The sequence below is a fragment of the Henckelia pumila genome, chromosome 4, assembly GCF_033568475.1.
Source record: "Henckelia pumila isolate YLH828 chromosome 4, ASM3356847v2, whole genome shotgun sequence".
NCBI lineage: Eukaryota > Viridiplantae > Streptophyta > Magnoliopsida > Lamiales > Gesneriaceae > Henckelia > Henckelia pumila.
In genome coordinates this window covers 33,205,844-33,228,791 of record NC_133123.1, presented here as the reverse complement: position 1 = coordinate 33,228,791, position 22,948 = coordinate 33,205,844, and the positions used below count along the sequence as shown (strand labels likewise).

The window sequence follows — 22,948 nt, the reverse complement described above, 5'->3', positions numbered from 1 at the left end:
TATGAAAAGCTGCAGCATAAATTTTCCTCCAATGGTGGTTTAGTTCATGTAGAAAGCTCTTTTACAAGAGAAACAAAAACTGATTATAACATGAAGTTACGGCTCCGAATATTTACATTCCCATGAAATTTATTGTCAAAACAAAGTAATGTAGCAGCAGAAGCATTTAAATGTTCGAGCATGTGACAATATAGTTCCTAACCAAGTATAGATCACAACATGTGTTGATAATATAAACACCAAACAGATGAAACAATGGCTCACACGCTAGAATCAGGCGTCGAGCTACTGTTCCATTTGTTAAGGAAAATCGAGTCCGGTGAGACAGGGTGGTCGACGCCACCCTTGAGAAGCACCGTATCATCATCCACCAATATGTCTACAATTTCGACCCTATCGACATTCAAATCCTCATTCTGAATCCTTCTCAAAGCTTCAAGCACGTCTCCCATCGAGGGCCTCATGTCCCTCTCTTGTTGCAAGCACCGAAAAGCCAGTTCTGCGACCAGTGTGACCATCCTCCTCACCTTGCTATTTGTTTCGAAGCCAAGGCTCGTGTCCACCAACTCGTTTAGGGTACGATTTTGAATCTTGTTGACAGCCATGTTGGCTAAGTTGATTTCCTGGCGGTGTCTATTGGTATCCACAGCTTGTAAAGAAGATATAAGTTCGATAAGCATCACTCCAAAGCTATAGACATCGCTCTTTTCTGTGAGTTGGTAGCACTGGTAGTACTCAGGGTCGACATAGCCAGGCGTCCCTTGTGGGGCAGTAGACACATGAGTTACATCGGCAGGGAACAATTTTGACAGACCGAAATCAGCAACTTTTACATTGAAATCATTGTCTAAAAGGACATTATTGGTTTTCACGTCTCGATGAATAATGTCTGATCTGTGGAGATAAGCAAGTGCATCTGCAGTTTCAATAGCAATTTTCAACCGAATCTGCCAAGAAAGTAGCCCTGATTTGGAACGATTTCCGTGCAGATGATCAGCCACTGTTCCATTTGGTATATATTCATAAACTAGCAACAGGTCTCGACTTCTCTTGGATGTGCATCCATATAGCGTCACAAGGTTTTGGTGTCGTAACTTTGTTAAAATCTCGACTTCATTCATGAACTGATCGACACGCTTCACATTGTTCTCGTATAAACGTTTAACTGCAACAGCACGACCATCCGGTAGCTTCCCTGTTTAACAAAAAAATGAGCTCTTATGTCTGATAAAGATGGGATAAATTTCCACTACACAAAAGGGCTCAGTGCTTGTACCATAATACACGGTGCCAAAACCTCCGTCTCCAAGTTCTCTAGAGGGATCAAAATTAGCAGTGGCTTCTTCAAGCTCAGCATAGCTGAAGAGATACGCGCCAAAGTACGTGCTTCCCCCACCGAGTTCGGTTTTTGATGTTGGGTATGAAGGGATGCTTCTGGCGAAACTAGTTGAACTTGGAGTGGAGAGGCCTTTGCTTGAATGGGGAGTGCTGGTTTCTTTGCTGGTATTTTGGGCAGATTTGGCGGCTACGCGGTTTTTCCTCTTCTGTTTATAATGGTAAATAAACCATCCAACAATTATACCAGCAAGAGCAGCACCACCTAGAGCTGGACCTGGAAAGCAGCACAATGTTTTCAAGGCAAGTCCATTGTCGTGAAAGAAACGGGAATTTTGTTTTATTGAATAGTAATCTTACCAAGTACCTTTCCTGTGTTATTCGAACTTTTTCCTGAATCTGTCATTCCAAATTTTTTGGTTATAGATACATGGGAACATGTAAACCAGAAGAAAATTGGTGATGAAATAAGTAAAAGAACACAAAATCAAGAACTGAGGAATTATCATTACCAACAAGGAAAATTTTTGTACGCTCTTATTGATATAATTTCTAAAGTGTTGTCCATGTAGAACATGATCTTCAAATATATTGAGGCAATGATAAAGAAACAGAGTCCCGTACCTGTTCCAGTTCCAGTTCCAGTGTCATTGCAAGTTAAGGGATGAGTTCCATCACTGCAGTGGCAAGCAAAAGAGGATGAATCTTGATTAGACCCACACACCCCATCCGATCCCTCACAATTCTGGCAGTTGCTATTATTCGCCGACCACTGTATTGAAAACCCGCCTGCCAGGGCATCTTGTAAAGACACAATCGGCACGGGTGAAGCTAAAAGGCTGGCCGCTGTTTGGTTCACTGGGACGAAAATATTGCTAGAACATCCTATAAAGCTTCTTAAAAAATTAGCATTTGCAGGTGTCCAGACCATATTCCAGCCGGACCACGGTGCGTCGCAGGATATGTTATGATAAACGATTTGCTGAGGCTGAGACACAATCATGCCACATTCGTAGTTGAGAGTGATGTTCTGATCATTGGCAATGGAATAGAAATTGAAAAGATTGAGATCTAAGGTGGTGTTGAGCAAGGTTTGTGGGCAAGTGCTCTTCAATAAATCATCTCTGGCTACTATGAGACTATTCGTATTGCCATCGATACTCAATACCCTGTAGGATAGTACTGAATTCATGGTGATCAGGGGAAAGTCTGTCTGGCAGTCGAGTTCGAAGCCTGGATATCCGCAAGACACCGGCCGATCCTTCCCATAAAAGGGATATTTTATATTTCCAAGATTGGCGCATCGAAACGGTTGCCTGCACGTTTCGTACGACGCATCGGATTGACAGATACAGCCCTGGATTTGCGAAAGAAGGAGGATTACAAGGATCCAGCTGAAAGATTCTTGGTCGAGCTTCGTGTTCATCATTTCCGTTGGTTTTTTTGGTCGAAGGGAAAGGATCATGGCGAGAGTTTTACATCAGACAAAGATTGAAAATAAGGTTTTTTGGGTGGGAATGTAATAATGAACTCGTGTTTAACGCTGTGTTGCGGAGACTGGGAATTGACAAATGCTGCCATTTTGGCCTAGTTTTTCAACCAAATAGAAGCTTCTGTTGGGAGAAAAATGGGTGGCCGACTCATTCAAATGGAAGAAAGCATTGTGTCTTTGGACGTGACTGAAATTACATAGAAGGTTACAGAGTAGGATTCTTTTCTTCGTTTCGGTCAAAATTAAAACACACGATAGAAACTAATATTTTTCTTTTCCGGGAAAATTGTATTTTGATCATGTATGCTTATATCTTTACGGTTTGAATTCGCTATATATGTCTCCAAATTTGAGTTTTAGTCTTATATTTATAATTTTTGACAATTTCGATCATTTTTTTTTTCATTTGAAGTACTGACGTGACAATGCAAAAGTCAGCATCATGTTTGTGTCACATCAGTGTCACATCCTACCAAATCAACATAGGCCTAAAATTACAAAAAAAAAAAAAGTAAAGATAGGAGTGACGTGATAATGCAAAAGTCAGCATCATGTTTGTGTCACATCAGTGTGACATTCTACCAAATCAACATAGGCCTAAAATTACAAAAAAAAAAAAAAAAGTAAAGATAGGAGATTGGAATTGATATTTAACGTCAGAGTGTACCAAAATCGCAAATAAGTAAATATGAACGACAAAAAACGCGGTTTTCGTTTTTTGTTGTAGACTCACAAGGTAAAAATAGGTCCCCACATCAAATATTACGATCCCATGTATAATTTCTGCAATTAGTTGAAACTCAATGAGATCAATCGGTGTTCGCGTTAAATTGGAGTCCTTTGCAAGAATATACATGTAAAAGACCTCGGTTCGCATTCATATAAATTGCGTAAATTATCGGAGATTATTCAAAGTTGTTAGGTAGAGGCTTCCAAAAAAAAAAATGTTAGGTAGAAAGGCAACTATCAAGACTAAACAGGAATTACAGTTCAAAAGCAGTATGAACTTGATGAAAAGTGGGGATTATAAATAATTGATAGTGCCATCTTGCGACACATTTATTTTTACACAGAAAATGGGAGTGTGCATCAACATCTACTCTAACCCCAATGAGATCCTGGCGTCTTGCCTACTATGCACCGGTGTAAGATGACTCGCGTGGTGTGATAGGATTCTGAAGGATGAACCGGATATGGACAGTTCCAATAATAGTTCAATATAGAATAAAAATTCATTTTTTGATTTATTCCATGACCGGAACAGGGGAGGTTCGTGCATAAGTTAATCCTCCATGCGTGCTTGAGCTCGAATGCATAGCTTTTGAAGTTCGACTTTAGCTACCAACATGATTTCTAGACCCCAACAATCCCCATTTTACCAACTCTTCAACAATTTTATAGAATCGAAGAAGTTAACTTTGATCTGATATTAATTTTAGAGTAGACCGTTTGTCACCCATTCAAGGTTGCCATGGGGGTGGGTGACTATGCTGATCCCAGAGAAAATATCCGGGTTCATTTTTTGTAGAAGATGCTTGAGCTTTTTTTTTTTGTTTTCAGATGAGTTGATCGCTCGAACATCTCATGCGGTGTAACATAAATGTTGAGACTATGCTGCACTTGGAAAATAACTCCAGGTGCAGCATAACCCTTGGATCAAGGAGGCCCAAATGCATGTTTTCATGTGGGTCTTTCCATGATCCAAGGGCTTAGCTCCACCAGGTGTAATGCATACCCGGTGGAGCATATAGTCTCAATCACCTTAACAGGAGTGACCAACATGTTTACACTAATAGGAGTTCCCTCATATCATGGATGAGAATTCTTTGGTCATCATTTGATCTTGAAATATGTCTATGTTGAGGCAATACACAATCAGCATAAAACTTTCCCAAACCAACAATTGATAACCATTGGCACTAGTTACTTCTTGCCACAATTCTTGTGGATTACAAATCTAAAAAAAAAAAAGAATTCACACACACCATACACTAAAGACTTCATACAGATGGATCAAGTTAGATGACTGAATAGGCCGTGCTGTTTGATCTCCAAAGCCTCCGAACAAATCTTCCCCATCATACGATAGAAAGTCAAGAGATCAAATAGCTGCTCCATAGACATTTTCCCCATCAAATTTCTTGCCAAATTCTCCTTTTCTTCCATCAAATTCAGTCTCTCCAAGTAGAAAGCTCCATTCCTTATCGTTGCGCCCATCTGCTGTAATCTCGCCTCTTGTTGCGGACTCAGAGCCTTGTTCTCCTGCAAATCAAGAATTTCACATTAAAAAAAAAGGTTACTCTTGTCAAAACTACATCGCAGAAACTGTAGAGAAAATTGCACATCACGCTCCATATAGTTAAAAGACGATTCGTGTAAAATGTACAGACGTCGATAATTTGGTACCTCTAGAAACTCTGTACCGGCCTTAAGTTCTGGTTCTTTTATGGAATTCATGCCATGGCCACATTTGCTCATGTTTCTTGCAACCGAAAAGCTCTTAACTATAATCCTTCTCTTCATCTCCATTTCTCCATTATGCTTCAACGACTTTGGCACGCTTGTAGGCGGCGCACTGATCAGTCTTTTCTGATAGGCAACAACTGCTCTTACAAATTCCTGCACCAATTCAAAGAGCATAATTACATTACATTGAAGACACTCATATCTTATATATAAAACAAAACCATAAACATGCTGAGTTTGCTTCAAGTAGTCACCTTATAGGCCATAGGGCATCCAGGGTAATCAAACTCATCAGAATCCAGCCGCCTCATCCTCTCTGGATGAAACTGGAGCCCCATTATGAACTTTCCCTCTTCAGGATTATACGCATCCGGATCGTAAAACCCTTCGATCAAACCGTCCGGTGCAAATGCCATTGGCTCGAATCTTGGAGCCAATTTCTTGACTCCTTGATGATGATAACTATTAACCAAAACCTCCCTTTCCCCATCCTCAAAAGAATCACTAAACCATTGATCCAAAGGGGTATCCTCTACAATCGTAACCGGATGTCGATGCCCATCATAATTATTATAACCCATGTGCACTATCCTCTGCTTTTCGGGTACATCTTTTGTTAATTCTTTTCCAATATCTTGGTAAAGGGTACCCCCACAAGCCACATTTAGGATTTGGGAACCTCTGCATATTCCTAAATAAGGGATGCTTCTTTCTAGGCAAAGTGTTGCCAGTTTTAGTTCAATGGTGTCCTTCTCTTTGTCTATGGCTGTGTCACTAACATGCAACCCGCGAATTTCTTCTAATTCCTCTGCGGATAAATTCGACTTTTCGGATTCATAATGGGATGGATCAATGTCTTCCCCTTCGCAAAGAAGAACTCCGTGAATCGGTTCGAAACTCTCTAGCAACTTGTGAATCTCGGGTACCCGTGGAACGATAACCGGCACCGCACCATTATTTACAATCAGATCAAGATGATATTCACCTGAAATTTATTCGAAAAATCAATCCAAAACACCCTATAACTCCTGAATGTCTCCGTAAATTGGCAGATCAATCCTCTCTCAATCATATACATCTATTTATCAAAATTTCAACAGGAAAAAACGAAAACCCTTTAGCATGTAATCTCGAAGTTGAAGAATTGAATAAAAAAACTATGACATAATAACAGAACCAAAAAAGAAACATAATTACGGTAAAATGTTTCATACGTACCCACGAAATCCACGAACTTGTTCTTGCGAACGCAGCGTCGAGAAACAATAAGAACACGAGGCAAGATTACGGGGAGATCAGCGGCCATTCAAAACCCACCAAATTTTGATGTAGACAATAAATAATTGTTTGTAACAAATAGGAAATCTGCTTTAATTTTTGTGATTAAGAGTTGCAAATTTTCTTTAGTGAAAGATTTCTTTGTATACTAGACTGGATTTTCTACGTTGTAAGCTGGATGATGAAAGTCTAGTCGCCGCGTAGGGGTATATATAATCCACGAAAAAATATAGGAATTGTTTTAAATATAGGAATAGTTTCTGTTTTCTTTTTAGAGATTAAAATACTAATTAGGGTTGGGAAATTTTGCACGTGTTTATTTCTGTTCATGCATGATTCCACGTAGGATGGACTGGTCAAACTTGACGCATGTGCTGACTTGGCTGGGGGAAGTTTTAAGAAGAAAATTCTATCTAAACAAAATTATACTCTATTAGGAATGTTATTAATATTGATTACGATTTGGTGGAGGTCTTATCCATTTTCGTGCTGCTCCCCCAATTTAATTTAAATTGATTGATTGCGTGAATTTGTACAGTTTCTGTATTTTGATTGGTTTATTTATGGCTAAATATGGATGTAATTTTGTTGGCAAAATTGAATCTAATTTTATCGGGTTCTTGTATTATTGTTTTAGGCCCCGTTTAGTATCAAAAGCTAAATCAGAAAATCACTTTTTTTTAAAAAAAGATTGTTTTTTTTAATTTATAAGGTATTTGGATGGTCATTTAAATACTTAAAAAGACATTTTTTAAAATCAAATTTAGAGCTTTTTCAAAAGTAAAAAATTATAGCTTAAAATAACAACTTTTTTTAAAAAATGTCTATGAAATCCAAACAGGCTCTTATATTACACTCTCAAAAAAAAAAATATTACTATACAAATATCTATTATTTATATCTCTATCTATTATCTATAATATATGTATTATCTTAATCTCTATTATGCAGATATGTAAAATAGATTAGGCACGTCGGGTTGATCCGTCCCGTCATACAAAATAGACGGGTTGGTTTGAAAATTTTTTATCCAGCCTAAAGGTGAGCTGGTCCACCTTATTCCGCCTAATGGTGGGTTGTGGTAATGCTTTTATAATCGAACCGATGATCGAACTGGTCTACTTTGAAAAGATAGTTCAACCAATCGAACTGTTTTAACCAAACAGTCGGACCAGAAAACTGTTTATATTATATAATATAATTAATAATATATTCTAAATTTTAAAAACCTAATAGATGTATATAAATAGACAAAAATATATATTTATAATTGTTTGAAAAACAAATAACTATAAGAATATATTAAAAATATTAATTATAGTTATATATTTTTTTAAAAAATAAATAAATTAATTTTAAAAAATCTAATATTACTAAAATAATATTTTTAACAAAACCGGGAACCAGTCCGGTCCGATTTTAAAAACATGGGGTTGTGGTAACTAAAATAGGTGGATTGAATTGGTGTATTCCCAACCCGTCTAAAATATGAGCCGGCCCACTCTGTCCCGCCTAATAGTGGGTTGTGATGGGTTGCTAGTTGGCCCGCCAAAACCCGTCAATTTACACGTAGGTCCGTTGGATTGGCCCGTCCGCCACTTAAAATAGGTGGGTAGGATTGGTGTTTTCCTAACCCGCCTAAAAGATGACCGGCCCACCTCGCCTAATGATAGGTTGCGAATGGATTGTGGGTCGGCCCATCTCGCTTGCTCATTTTAACACCTCTAATATTATGTATACTATCCATACTAAATTATAAAAATATTCTATTTTATTTAATAAAATAATAATAAAATTTTATTTTAATAAATATGTATCTTGTCTGAGTCTTTGAGACTCTCATTTCCTAGATTATGTTTTTATCTTTATCGATATTTTAAAATTTTAAAATAGTTATATCACCATAGAATAAAAAATAATCATCAAATTTTTTAAGTTTTTAATTTAAATAATCTAATCTATTTTTATTATACAAAATTACATAAAACAAAATATTTTAATATTTATGCATGAATCATGTGCGTAGAAGCTCTAGTTATATATTCAAAGTGAAGAGGGTTTTGTTACGTCGGTATAAAATATGAGTCCCCTTTTTCTGGCATGTTTTATTATTTACCAAAAATGTCATTTATTTTTGTGTCTTTTAATGTTTTTTTTAAAAAATTTATGATAATACCGACCACTTTTATAAACTTTTTGTACATATGCTGCCCTTTGGTAACTATTTATCACACAAAATTTTGCAGTAATGGAAATAAATCTTCTAAAATTTCATTCAGTTTTTTAAATCAAATATTTAAAATAAAATAAATATATATATAGATATGCAAATATATAGTATTTATGTATTGAATCTGACTCGCAAAGAGAGTGCTTGCCTGCTAAGTGTGAGGGATTTTTGCCTTGGTATGCTGGTACTTTTTTTAATCAATTTAATGTTTTTTTACTTTTTAAAATATCACTAACATGTTTGTTTTTTTTAATTTACGAAGACGTCATCTTCTTTTGTGAAATTAATATTCATGTCATTTGGTGATTTTTGTAGTACTCGATTCCTAATTAAGAAAATTTATTATCTAAACATGATTAAGAGATTCTCATTTGGGCTTAAAGAGTTAAAAATCGGATTCAAAATCATCTAAAATGGTTCCGAGGGCTTTCAAGTGTTGGGACTAGGGCTGAGATACCGAACCAAAATACCGATTTTTTGAGATACCGTACCGAAATTTTTTCGATATATATATATATATATATATTTTTATATATCGAATTTTTTTTCGATATCTATACGATATTAGTATGATTTTTTTTCATACCAAAATTTCGGAATTTCGAAATCGGTATCGGTATGAATTTTTATCATACCAATATTTTTGATACGGTATACCGAAAACTCACCCCTAGTTGGGATAGTTCGGAAGCTACGAAGAGTAGTTCGCAAGCACCGAACTGGTTCGGAAACCAGAGTTCGTGATCAGTAGTACTGAGTAGTTTGGAAGCTCCAAACTGGAGATCGGAAGCTCCGATCTTGTGACAGTCTAACAGGGTATGAGTTTTGATTGGGTGATTGGACCTGAGAGAGTTCGGAAGTTTCGAACCAAATTTCGGTAGAACCGAACTATGTCAGCAACAATGTATTGTTCAATCAGTGACACACGTACGGTAGAGGGAGTTCGAAAGGTAGTTTCGAAGTGCGTTCGGAAGCACCGAATTAGGGATCAGAAGTTTCGATCGTGGTCTATAAATAGGGGCCGAGAGTTCATTCTTTCTTGCCAATTCCAAAATCTTCTCTCTCGACTTTGGGTTGTTCTAGTCGGTTTTGGGCGATTCAAATGTCGTTTCGAAGGTCATTCGATAGCGAGGTGCTGCCAAGATCGTAGCAGAGTTGTGCCTAAGTTTTGAGGCAATCGATGTCAATGGATGACTACGTACGCAGTTATATCGCTAGACTCTGATTAGCTTCAATGAGTAGCTATTAGTCTAGTTAATACTTATAGTAGACGTTTACTGATACGGTGATCGTCTGGTTATAGACTTGGACTAGGAAGAGACAGTCTCACTAGGTTGCTTATTCTGAGATACAGACGTACTATCCAAGATATCCTGGTTGAGTATGAATGTTCTATATTTGAATGGTTTATATGACATGACTTATGTGAATTTATTATATCATGACTATTATGCTGCATGCATTTATAACGTTGAGTCTATACTTTGATATTATGTATGGGGTTGCTCAGTCTAGAGGTTTTTTTTTGTGGATGGATAATGTAAGGACCCGATATGAATATATTAATTAATTTGTGTGTTAAAAATATGTATTTATAAATATCGGTTTATAGACGATATTAAAATGAATATGTTATTAATAGAGCACACATGAGTTGAAATAACTCGAACCGGGTCAAGTTTGAACCCCGAATGAATAAAATAAGACACACATTAAAGCAATACATATCTAATTAAATAGATATGAATATATATATTCAGACTGTTTCTCTCTCCTCACGCGTTCATCGTTATCCCCGTCTGTATCGTTTTCTTTTTCTTTCAAAATCTTTCCGTCGCTTGTAAGGGTCGTATCTCATTCGTTTTTGGCCGGATTTCAAAAGTAAATATAGTTCTGGAATCCTCTCGACGAGAGCTATCTTTTGGTACCTATATTTCATATTTTTATTGAGATTTCCGGAAACCCGTCGCACCAGCCGTCGTCGTTCACCGCCGTTCGCCGTCGCCGATCGCCGCAGGAGTTTAGAGGGTTGTTGTTTCGGTTGATTAGACCTCTAATTCGAATATTTGAGGTAGATTTCGAGATTAGTGTTTCGAATTTTGGGAATTTTGATTCAATCGACTTCCGATAATTAATATTTGATTTATTATTGGTTGTAGGTATTATATCGGACTCGATTGGAGGTATTGGCTATTTTTCAAAAATTATTCTAGCATTATTTCGAAATTTCAGATTATTGTAGTTGGGGATTTTTGACTTTTAGGATTATTGCAATTACTATTTAAATGTTTCACTGTGTTAGAATTGTCTTATAGTAATTTAGGATTTAGTAACTAATTATGGACAATTTCAGATTATTTATATTTAGGTAATTCGACTTTTAGAGTCGTATATTCGATATTTGGTCATTAATAGGATTTTTTAATATTAAATATGAATTTTAGGATTTATGAGCAATTTTTCTGGAATTACAGATTCTGAAAATTTGGGATTGGAATATCCGAGAAATATTTGGGATAATTTCTATGGTAAATTAAGAATTGGTTGAGGTACGTATGAGCTGTTTATATTACGACGCCTATAATGGCATGTAATGATATTAAATATTTTGTAATGAGTGCTAACGTGTTTTATGTGCTTATGTGGATTATATGATTGCATTCACTCATTTTACTAATTTTTCATAGCACGTTGAGCCTTGACTCATTTGATTGCTATTGATATTGATCTCTTGAGATGTATTGAGTCATCGATGGAGCGAGTGACATTATTTAGTGCACTCCTGAGTTAGCACGAGACCGAGCGGGTAGCAACCGTGCTCTCGATGCTACGTACGACACTCATGATGACAGCATGAGGCTGGACGGGTCGCTCCTGTCACCCTCCGATGCTACGTGTATGGATTAGCAGTGATGATTCGAGGTCTGCTGCGTTCCTGACACGGGTGGCCACTGAGTTTATTGTGATACGATTATTTGGACTCCTTTTGGTATCCCTTATTTCATTGATACCTGTCACGCATTACATTGCATTGTACTTGATTTTATTCATGTCAGTTATATTTGTCGTAATTTTTATAGTTCGTCATACTGGGGTCCGACCCATGTTTTCTTTTTATGCTGTGGTTGTTTATGATTCCATAGCAGGTTATCCAGGGGGATTTGACGCATCTGGTGGAGCGTCATCTAGTGGTACCCAGTGAGGCGAGCGTGGAGTCGAGTTCCCAGATATATGTATATATATCGGTTTAGCGAGTTTTATATTTGCCGGGGTGATGCCCTGTGTATCTGTATAAATAGTTTTGGACCTTGTTTTGAATTGTTATTTGTGTGATCGAGCCTTGCCGGCTCTGCATGTGTTTAGTCCTGGCCAGTGCGGCTATAGGTTTGTAAATTGGAGTTGTGACTCTATTTTTGAGTATATATTGCTGGTTGTGTTGTACAGGTTTTTGGGATGTCCTATTTACGAATAGGTCATGCCGAAATTTCTTTAGGCCCAAACGCAAATTTTTAACTCGTTTTCGCTGTTTATATTAATTAATCCTGGTTGTTTGATCATTAAATATTAAATCAGGACACGAGCCCTTTCATTTGGTATCAGAGCGTATACTGGGATATGCTCGAACTAGAGTCTAGGACACTCGAGTTTAGACACTAACAAAATGGTTGCGTATGTGTGTGACTACTTGTTCTTACGTGACTTACTTGTGGTGTTTATTTTTGAACGTATTTGTTAGAACCAGTAGTTCTTGGCTTTAGAATTAGTTTATGAATTCTATTAGAACTCTGAGTTCCTATCATAATTTTCTGTTTGTTAAGATATTTTTGCCTGTATTTAAATCCTTGTGTCTTGTTGAATGGCACCAGGAGGAAGAGGTAGAAAAGGGAAGGAAGTTGTAGAAGAGTCTGCAGCGGAAAATGTTAGAAATCTTGATGATATTGTCAGGGGAAGACGTGGTCGACCAGCTGTTCAGCCTCCGAAAGATGTGGAATTAGAGGTGGAACAACAACCACGGGTAAATCCTGACAAAGGAAAAGCGATTCAGGCTGAGGCTGATCCAGTAGCCCAATTGACTGAGAAAATGGGAGGAATACGATTAATAATTTCTCAATTTCAGGAGTTGCGTCCGCAAAAGTTCTTTGGCAATGAAGGAAGTGAGAAAGCTGCTAGTTGGTTGAAAAGTCTCAACAATATGTTTAATGGACTAGAATATCCTGATGAAATTCGACTGAAGTTAGTTCCTTTTCAACTTAAAGACCGTGCGCAACTTTGGTGGGAAACGACAGCAGAAACACTTTCTGATTCTGGTGAAAAGATCACATGGGAAGTATTTTGTAAGCAGTTTGCACAAGAATATGCACCACCATCATACTATTCTGCTAAAGAAGATGAATTTAATCTGTTGGTGCAAGACAATAAATCTGTTGCTGAATATACTTCTCAGTTTTCTGCTCTTCTGCCTTATGTCCCACACGTTGCAAAGAATGATCGGTCAAAGCTTTCACATTTTCTGAAGGGGCTTACACGAACTATCCACACATTGGTAACTACAGGAACTCCATCAACTTATATGAAAGCCGTAGAAAAGGCAAAGAAGATTGAAGCAAGTCTACTCAGGGGTGAACCACAATCAATCCCAGCAGCTAGTCCTCAAGGAGCTGGAAGTAGTTCACAGACACCAATGGGTTTACCTTTATATCAGCCTATTCAATCTTATCAGCAAGCGAAAAGGCCTTGGTTTAAAGCTAAGGGGAAACCATTTAAAAAGAAACAACAGTCTAGTTCATCGAGTTCCAGTGGTAGTCGTGCAGAAAGTTCAGTTGGATCGTCTAGTAGGGTGTACTGTGACAGATGTGGTGGTAAGCATTTGAGTGCACATTGTACAGGATTTCCAGGAACTTGTTATACTTGTGGGCAGGCTGGACATTCGTCTCGAGTATGTCCAAATGCTGGAAGACAGCAATTTCAGTCACAACAGTTTGGCCAGTTTCCTGGACGACCATCATTCAGACCATATGCTCCTGTACCACAGTTTGCTCCTACACAGCCTTATGTTCCAGTATAGTCCACTCAGCAGCCTAAGTATCCATCTCCTCAGAGTCAGCAGCGTTTTCCAGGTCCACAGCAGGCTCAAGTCCATGCTATGACTCAGGATCAGGCACAAGATGCACCTGGGGGAGTTATTGCAGGTATTTGTTATATTTTTGAGTATCCTGCACGTATCTTGATAGACACAGGAGCATCTCATTCATTTTTATCTGTTACATTTGCTGATGAGCATGAGATTGCTTTTACCCCGTTATTGGATATTGTGTCTGTTGCTACTCCTGCTGGTGTTTTCTTGATGTCTAATGAGATAGTTTTGAATTGTGTGATTAGATTTGAGGATAAGATCATGATAACCAATCTAATCAAACTAGCTATGTCTGATTTTGACTGTATCTTGGGTATGGATACACTGATGAATTATAGAGCTACGGTTGATTGTTTCCATGGCATTGTGAGATTTAGACCGTATTATGGCAATAAGTGGAATTTTTATGGTAGTGATTCACAATCTCGCATTCCATTAGTATCGGCAATGGAAATGTTTAGATTATTGTCGATAGAAAATGAAGGATTTATGATTTATGCTCTAGATGCGACGAAGGAAGAGAAATTGAAAGTTTCAGATATTCCTGTCGTTAAGGATTTTCCTGATGTATTTTCTGATGAGATTCCGGGTTTTCCGCCTCAAAGGGAAATAGATCTTAGCATTGAATTAATGCCAGAGACAAGTCCTATTTTCCGAGCTCCATATCGATTAGCTCCAGCAGAATTGAAAGAACTCAAGACGCAATTGCAAGATTTGCTGAAAAAAGGTTATATTAGACCAAGTGTATCACCTTGGGGTGCTCCAGTCTTGTTTGTGAAGAAGAAAGACGGAACGATGAGAATGTGCATCGATTATCGGCAATTGAATCAGGCTACTGTGAAGAATAAGTATCCTTTGCCACGAATTGATGACTTGTTTGATCAGTTGCAGGGTACATTTGTATATTCTAAAATTGATCTTCGTTCCGGATATCATCAACTTCGAGTTCGAGAGGAAGATGTTTCCAAGACAGCATTTCGAACGCGTTACGGACATTATGAATTCTTAGTTGTGCCTTTCGGGTTGACTAATGCTCCAGCGGTTTTTATGGATTTAATGAATCGTGTGTTTCGGGAGTTTATAGATCGATTTGTTATCGTTTTCATTGATGACATTTTGATTTATTCTAAGTCAAGGAAGGAGAGAACATTTAACATTAGTTCTTCAGACACTCAGAACATCACAATTATATGCTAAGTTTTCGAAGTGTGAATTTTGGCTGGACAGAGTATTATTTCTAGGACATGTGATATCAGCACAAGGGGTATCTGTCGATCCTAGTAAAATTGAAGATGTTCTTAATTGGTCCAGACCAACCAATGTCTATGAGATTCGTAGCTTTTTGGGTTTGGCTGGATATTATAGGCGTTTCATCAAGGGATTTTCTGAAATAGCTAGGCCTATGACTATATTGACGCAAAAAGATCGACGTTTTGTGTGGACTGAGGAATGTGAAGCTAGTTTTCAGATTTTGAAAGAGAAATTGACTACGGCTCCAGTACTAGCATTACCTTCAGGCTCAGGTGGATTTGTTGTCTGTACAGATGCTTCTTTGAATGGACTGGGTTGTGTTTTGATGCAAAATGGACGCGTGATGGCGTATGCATCGCGTCAATTGAAACCACATAAGACTCGTTATCCAGTTCATGATTTAGAATTGGCTGCCATTGTGCATGCATTGAAAATATGGCATCATTATCTGTACGGTGAACAGTTTGTGATTTATTCTGATCATAAGAGTCTGAAATATTTATTCACACAGTCTGATTTGAATATGAGACAACGTCGATGGTTGGAATTACTTAAGGATTTTGACTGTGATATTCAATACCAGCCAGGAAACGTGAATCAAGTTGCAGATGCTTTGAGCAGAAAAGTTCATACTAAGATGTTGGCATCTTTAACTATTTCTAAAGTTCATGAGCATTTGAGAACTTCAGGATGGACTTATCGAGCTAAAGGTAATCATTTCATAGTTTCATCTATTCAAGTTGAACCACGAATAATTTCAAAAATCAAAGCAACACAAAAGACTGATCCATATATTCATCATTTGAAAGAATTAACTCCAGCTGGTCAGTCAGGAAAATTTCTTGTTGCTTCTGATGGATGTTTGCGTTATAATGGTAGACTTGTGGTTCCGAATTTGATAGATTTGAAAGACGATATACTACGAGAAGCTCATTGTAGTCGACATAGTGTACATCCTGGAATTAGAAAGATGTATCATATCTTGAAAGCCCATTACTGGTGGAAAGGTATGAAGAATGATATTTCTGATTTTGTGGCTAAGTGTTTGACGTGTCAACAAGTTAAGGCTGAAAGAATGAGACCAGGTGGTATGTTACTTAGTCTTGAAGTACCACAGTGGAATTGGGAACACATTACTATGGATTTCGTGACACACCTACCTCGATCTAATCGTGGTTGTGATGCCATTTGGGTTATTGTGGATAGATTGTCTAAATCTGCCCATTTTATTCCATATGATTGTACTTGGACATATACGAAAATGGCGAAAATGTACATTGATCAGATAGTGCGATTTCATGGTGTGCCAGTTACTATAGTATCAGACCGTGATCCCAGATTTACTTCTAAGTTTTGGTCTAGTTTGCAATCAGCTTTGGGTTCTAAATTGGCCATGAGTACTGCCTATCATCCACAGACAGATGGTCAATCTGAAAGGACTATTCAGACACTTGAAGATTTATTACGAGCTGTTGTGATGGATTTTAGTGGTGGTTGGCAAGAATCTTTAGCTCTGGTGGAATTCTCTTACAATAATAGTTGTCAAGTATCTATCGAGATGGCACCATTTGAAGCCTTGTATGGCAGAAAATGTAGTTCTCCGATCTGTTGGAAAGAAGTAGGAGAACGACAGTTGTCAGGACCAGAGTTTATTCAAGAGATGAAAGAAAAAGTTGACCTGATCAGGAAAAGAATGAAAGCAGCCCAGGATCGTCAAGCCAGCTATGCTAATAACAGACGTAGACCTTTAGAATTTCAGGTTGGCGATTTTGTTTTCTTGAAAGTATCACCATTTCGTGGTACTATGAGATTTGGGCGTAAAGGGAAATTAGCTCCTCGTTATATCGGTCCATACGAGATTGTTGAGAAGATTGGTATTTTGGCGTATCGTTTGAACTTGCCGCAGAGTTTGTCTGCGATACATGATGTATTTCACGTATCTATGCTGCGGAAGTATGAACCAGATCCTTCTCATATCTTGAGGGCTGATGATGTGGAGTTGGATAGTTCCCTTAGCTATGTTGAGTATCCAGTGCAGATTCTTGATCGTAAGGAAAAGCAACTTAGGAACAAAACGATTCCTTTGGTTATGGTGGAATGGAGTAGACATGGGAGAGAAAAAGCTACATGGGAATTGGAGTCTCGAATGCGTCAAGAATGACCTCATTTGTTTGACAATGTGGTGACTTATGCCATGTACTCTGATTTTCCTATATACTATCAGTGGTAGATGCTTGACCACTATGTATATAAGTTTGATGTGTGTTTGATTTCGAGGACGAAATCTTCTTTTTAGAGGGGGAGAAATGTAAGGACCCGATATGAATATATTAATTAATTTGTGTGTTAAAAATATGTATTTATAAATATCGGTTTATAGACGATATTAAAATGAATATGTTATTAATAGAGCACACAGGAGTTGAAATAACTCGAACCGGGTCAAGTTTGAACCCCGAATGAATAAAATAAGACACACATTAAAGCAATACATATCTAATTAAATAGATATGGATATATATATTCAGACTGTTTCTCTCTCCTCACGCGTTCATCGTCATCCCCGTCTGTATCGTTTTCTTTTTCTTTCAAAATCTTTCCGTTGCTTGTAAGGGTCGTATCTCATTCGTTTTTGGCCGGATTTCAAAAGTAAATATAGTTCTGGAATCCTCTCGACGAGAGCTATCTTTCGGTACCTATATTTCATATTTTTATTGAGATTTCCGAAAACCCGTCGCACCAGCCGCCGTCATTCACCGCCGTTCGCCGTCGCCGATCGCCGCCGGAGTTTAGAGGGTTGTTGTTTCGGTTGATTAGACCTCTAATTCGAATATTTGAGGTAGATTTCGAGATTAGTGTTTCGAATTTTGGGAATTTTGATTCAATCGACTTCCGATAATTAATATTTGATTTATTATTGATTGTAGGTATTATATCGGATTCGATTGGAGGTATTGGCTATTTTTCAAAAATTATTCTAGCATTATGTCGAAATTTCAGATTATTGTAGTTGGGGATTTTTGACTTTTAGGATTATTGCAATTACTATTTAAATGTTTCACTGTGTTAGAATTGTCTTATAGTAATTTAGGATTTAGTAACTAATTATGGACAATTTCAGATTATTTATATTTAGGTAATTCAACTTTTAGAGTCGTATATTCGATATTTGGTCATTAATAGGATGTTTTAATATTAAATATGAATTTTAGGATTTATGAGCAATTTTTTTGGAATTACAGATTCTGAAAATTTGGGATTGGAATATCCGAGAAATATTTGGGATAATTTCTATGGTAAATTAAGAATTGGTTGAGGTACGTATGAGCTGTTTATATTACGACGCCTATAATGGCATGTAATGATATTAAGTATTTTGTTATGAGTGCTAACGTGTTTTATGTGCTTATGTGGATTATATGATTGCATTCACTCATTTTACTAATTTTTCATAGCACGTTGAGCCTTGACTCCTTTGATTGCTATTGATATTGATCTCTTGAGATGTATTGAGTCATCGATGGAGCGAGTGACATTATTTAGTGCACTCTTGAGTTAGCACGAGACCGAGCGGGTAGCAACCGTGCTCTCGATGCTACGTACGACACTCCTGATGACAGCATGAGGCTGGACGGGTCGCTCCTGTCACCCTCCGATGCTACGCGTATGGATTAGCAGTAATGATTCGAGGTCTGCTGCGTTCCTGGCACAGGTGGCCACTGAGTTTATTGTGATACGATTATTTGGACTCCTTTTGGTATCCCTTATTTCATTGATACCTGTCACGCATTACATTGCATTTCATTGCATTGTACTTGATTTTATTCATGTCAGTTATATTTGTCGTAATTTTTATAGTTCGTCGTACTGGGGTCCGACCCCTGTTTTCTTTTTATGCTGTGGTTGTTTGTGATTCCATAGCAGATTATCCAGGGGGAATTGACGCATCTGGTGGAGCGTCATCTAGTGGTACCCAGTGAGGCGAGCGTGGAGTCGAGTTCCCAGATATATGTATATATATCAGTTTAGCGAGTTTTATATTTGCCGGGGTGATGCCCTGTGTATCTGTATAAATAGTTTTGGACCTTGTTTTGAATTGTTATTTGTGTGATCGAGCCTTGCCGGCTCTGCATATGTTTAGTCCTGGCCAGTGCGGCTATAGGTTTGTAAATTGGAGTTGTGACTCTATTTTCAAGTATATATTGCTGGTTGTGTTGTACAGGTTTTTGGGATGTCCTATTTACGAATAGGTCATGCCGAAATTTTTGTAGGCCCAAACGCAAATTTTTAACTCGTTTTCGCTGTTTACATTAATTAATCCTGGTTGTTTGATCATTAAATATTAAATCAGGACACGGGCCCTTTCAGATAACATGAAATTGGGTCTGGATAATCCACTTATTTCTTATGGTATGGGTGTACCTCTTGATGCGATGACCCAGTGTGTTATATAACATGGAGTCATTTGTTGAACAAGAGTTTTTGTTGTCATATGTTTTTAGTACCTGTTCACTTGAATTTACCATTCATAGCATTAGACCTGGCCAAGGGAGTGGCCGGTCCGGTCACGGCTTTTCCTTTTGAAACCCGCCGACCCAGCGGGTTGACCCGGGTCGGCCTATTTTTAAATAATATATTTATTATTTTGTTAAAATTTTAAATAATATATTTAAAACCTACAAATGTTGGATTTGAACCCAAGACCAATTGGTATTGAGGCATCACTCTTGCCACTAGGCCAATAGATCATTTAATATTAGATTGTGATTGAAAATAATTAAATGTAATAAAATTTGTATACAAGATGTTTAAATTGAAATGTAATAGATTTTTTATTGAGATAGGTATATTGTTAATATAAGATGTTCAAAGTTGAAATATAATATATTTTTATTGAATAAATGTAATAAATTTTTTTATTGAAATATATATAATTTTTAATATAAGAAATGTATTATATTTTTTATTTAATAAATATAATATATTTTTTTTATTGAGATAGACATAGTTTTTAATATAAAATATTGAAAGTTGAAATGTCATATATTTTTTTATTGAATAAATATAATATTAGAAGATGTTAAAAGTTTAAATGTATATATTTTTATTTAATAAATATATATATTTTTTATTGAGATAATGAAATATTTGATAAAGTTTTTAAAAGTTTAATTGTAAGAAAATTTAAATTTAATTTTTTTTTTAAAGCAAGGGTTGACCCGGACCTGGAACCGGCGGTTAACCGAACCCGGACCCGAACCGCCGGTTCACCAACCCGGATCGGAACCGGCCAAGGGCGGGCCGGTTAAGGGTTGGTAAAATACCAACCTGGACCCGGCGATTCCGACCCAAAACCGGACCGGAACCGGCCCGTGGCCAGGTCTACATAGCATGTGTATACTCATACTTTTGTACTGAACCGGCCCGTGGCCAGGTCTACATAGCATGTGTATACTCATACTTTTGTACTGAACATTGTTAGCTCACGTCTTCGGTTTTGGTTCTGGACATGACCCCATTTTACGGGGTTGGACTTAGGTTGGACGGACCGAGAGGTAGCGATTGTTAAACAGCAGCATGGTGGATTAAAAATTGTACCAGGTTTTCCTTTTTGGATTTTATTATTTTCGATTGGGTTGTATAAAATTATCGATATTTGCTTTTGGGCCGGTTGTATTCATGCCGGTAGTCATATTTGAATGATTAAGTTTTTGCTTTTTTAATTAATTATTATGTTAAGTTATTTTACATGCTTAAGCTTTGTTTAGTTAGTGATTTTGGGATCGGTCACTATATTTTTTGTCTATGAAAACTCTACATCTCTTGCTTTATTTTGAATACGCGCACCAGAGTACTAGTTATGTTAAGTCCATAAACACAAGAAATCTTGATTTAGTGATAAAAATTATAATTACGTCTGTGAATAAGTCGAAAAAATTTGTAGCGCAAAATTATTTGTTTCTTAAAATCAAAAAATAGAAAATTGATACAAAATAAATTTGAAAAATTACAGAAAGATTGGTGGATGTGATCTCTAAATAATCACTTGATTTTTCTATTCAATGACAATTTCTTGATGGATTTGAATTTCTTAACTATTTGATCTTCTTGGAAAACGATTTGATGTCTTGAGATTTGATTTGATGTCTTGATAAAGTTAATTTGATGAGTTAACACATTGATATCGAATTAAACTTCAAAATTTGGGAAGAACGCGAAGAACTCCTCGAATCGCGCCTTAAAATTAATTTGTTATCTTGAATTTGATGAAAAACACGATCTTTTTGAATTTTATGAAGAACACGATATTATTGAATTTGATTAAGAAAACGATCTTCTTGAATTTGATTTATTTGATGAAGAACACGAACTTCTTGAGTTTAATGAAAAACACGATCTTTTTGAATTTGATTTATTTGATGAAGAACGCGAACTTCTTGAATTTGATGAAGAACACGATCTTCTCGAATTTGAATGAATTTAAATATATTTGAAGAAGAACACAATTAATCACTTGAATCACTCCTTGATCTTCTTGAATTTGATGGACTTGAATAAGAACACCTTGAACTTCTCTTGATTTCTTTGAACTTCTTGAATATGACTTGAGAGAAAAATCTTGAATTCTTCTACTCCTTTGCTTCAGTCTTCTGTGTTGTGTCTTTCTTCTTGATCATCTGCCCCCTATTTATAGTTGAAGGATGCAGATTTCTACCATTTCGATTTGACGAGGTGTCGCCATTTGATTGGATCCTCACGATTCATTTGGTGATTATCTTCCATTAATAACAAGATTTGATTTTAAATACTAAAAATATTAATATTTTCTTTCATTTGATTCAAGATTTGATTTCAAATACTAAAAATATTAGTATTCTCTTCCAATTTGTGCAAGATGCAATCTTGATTTAAAATCTTGATTTGATCACAAAATATATTAAAATATCAATTAATTAACTATTTATTTTTTTAGAATTTAATCTCCCAAAAAATAGCTAATTGTTTTATTGATATTTAATTACTTCGTACTTGTCATATTTGAAGGTTGACAAATTTAATTGTCTACAACGTTTCTAACATATTTACTCAAACGAGTATTTGTTAGATAAAATACTAAGTTGTTGGAATATAATTTCGCCACAAATTAGTTTCTGACACCGCTCATATATATTCCGTTTTTATATAATTAAAAAATCAATAGAAGAAGAAAATTTACAAACAAACATCCTATTTTTATTTAATTAATTTAAAAATCACATTAAAAAACATATATTTGATCAAATTAAAAAAACCTAATGAAAAGAGATTAGTTGTTTTTTTTTAACGCAAAAAATGAGGTAAAAAAATAAAAAATCGTCTATCATTTCAAATTTTCAATGAAATAATTACGAAAAGAGCCAACGGAAATTTTAAATAAAAAGCCAAAACAGCAATAATAATATTTAAAATTTTGAGCCTCGTCAAAGGCCTCCCCTGCAAACCGGCCACGGTTGGAATTTGGAAAGATGCCAAGTGGATAAAATTAGGCCAATTAAAGACTGCAGGTGCCAAGTGAATTTATTTGAGGAAAAAAATGATTATGGGAACTTCGGTTTATTTTTTTTATTTTTTATTTTTACATTTAACTTTTTTAAGATACAACTATATATAAGTATATAATATAACTATGGCACATAAAGAAAATTTATCGGGATCTTGTTAATCTGTAAACCTCAAAATATGTAGAACTTTCTCAGTTTATTCTACATAAAGAAAATTTATT

General features: G+C 36.4%; 2 protein-coding genes across 3 annotated transcripts; both read right to left on the bottom strand.

The window, feature by feature from the left end:
• LOC140864170 (LEAF RUST 10 DISEASE-RESISTANCE LOCUS RECEPTOR-LIKE PROTEIN KINASE-like 1.3) lies at window positions 1-3,019 on the bottom strand. Of its 2 annotated transcripts, none has more exons than XM_073268138.1 (4): window positions 1,960-3,019; window positions 1,696-1,728; window positions 1,277-1,612; window positions 1-1,195 (listed from the first exon to the last, which is right to left on the bottom strand). In XM_073268138.1, the coding sequence occupies exons 1-4, from the start codon at window positions 2,798-2,800 to the stop codon at window positions 261-263; spliced, it is 2,145 nt and encodes a 714-aa protein (XP_073124239.1). In that variant the 5' UTR covers window positions 2,801-3,019; the 3' UTR covers window positions 1-260. The 2 variants fall into 2 exon arrangements, with proteins under 2 accessions (XP_073124239.1, XP_073124238.1); XM_073268137.1 differs by having other exon boundaries at window positions 1,696-1,734; window positions 1,960-3,016.
• A 1,641-nt stretch (window positions 3,020-4,660) lies between these two features.
• Window positions 4,661-6,764, bottom strand: LOC140865525 (putative glutamine amidotransferase GAT1_2.1). Its single transcript, XM_073270192.1, has 4 exons — window positions 6,512-6,764; window positions 5,548-6,278; window positions 5,234-5,446; window positions 4,661-5,089 (listed from the first exon to the last, which is right to left on the bottom strand). The coding sequence occupies exons 1-4, from the start codon at window positions 6,597-6,599 to the stop codon at window positions 4,841-4,843; spliced, it is 1,281 nt and encodes a 426-aa protein (XP_073126293.1). The 5' UTR covers window positions 6,600-6,764; the 3' UTR covers window positions 4,661-4,840.
• Between the last annotated feature and the right edge of the window lie 16,184 nt (window positions 6,765-22,948).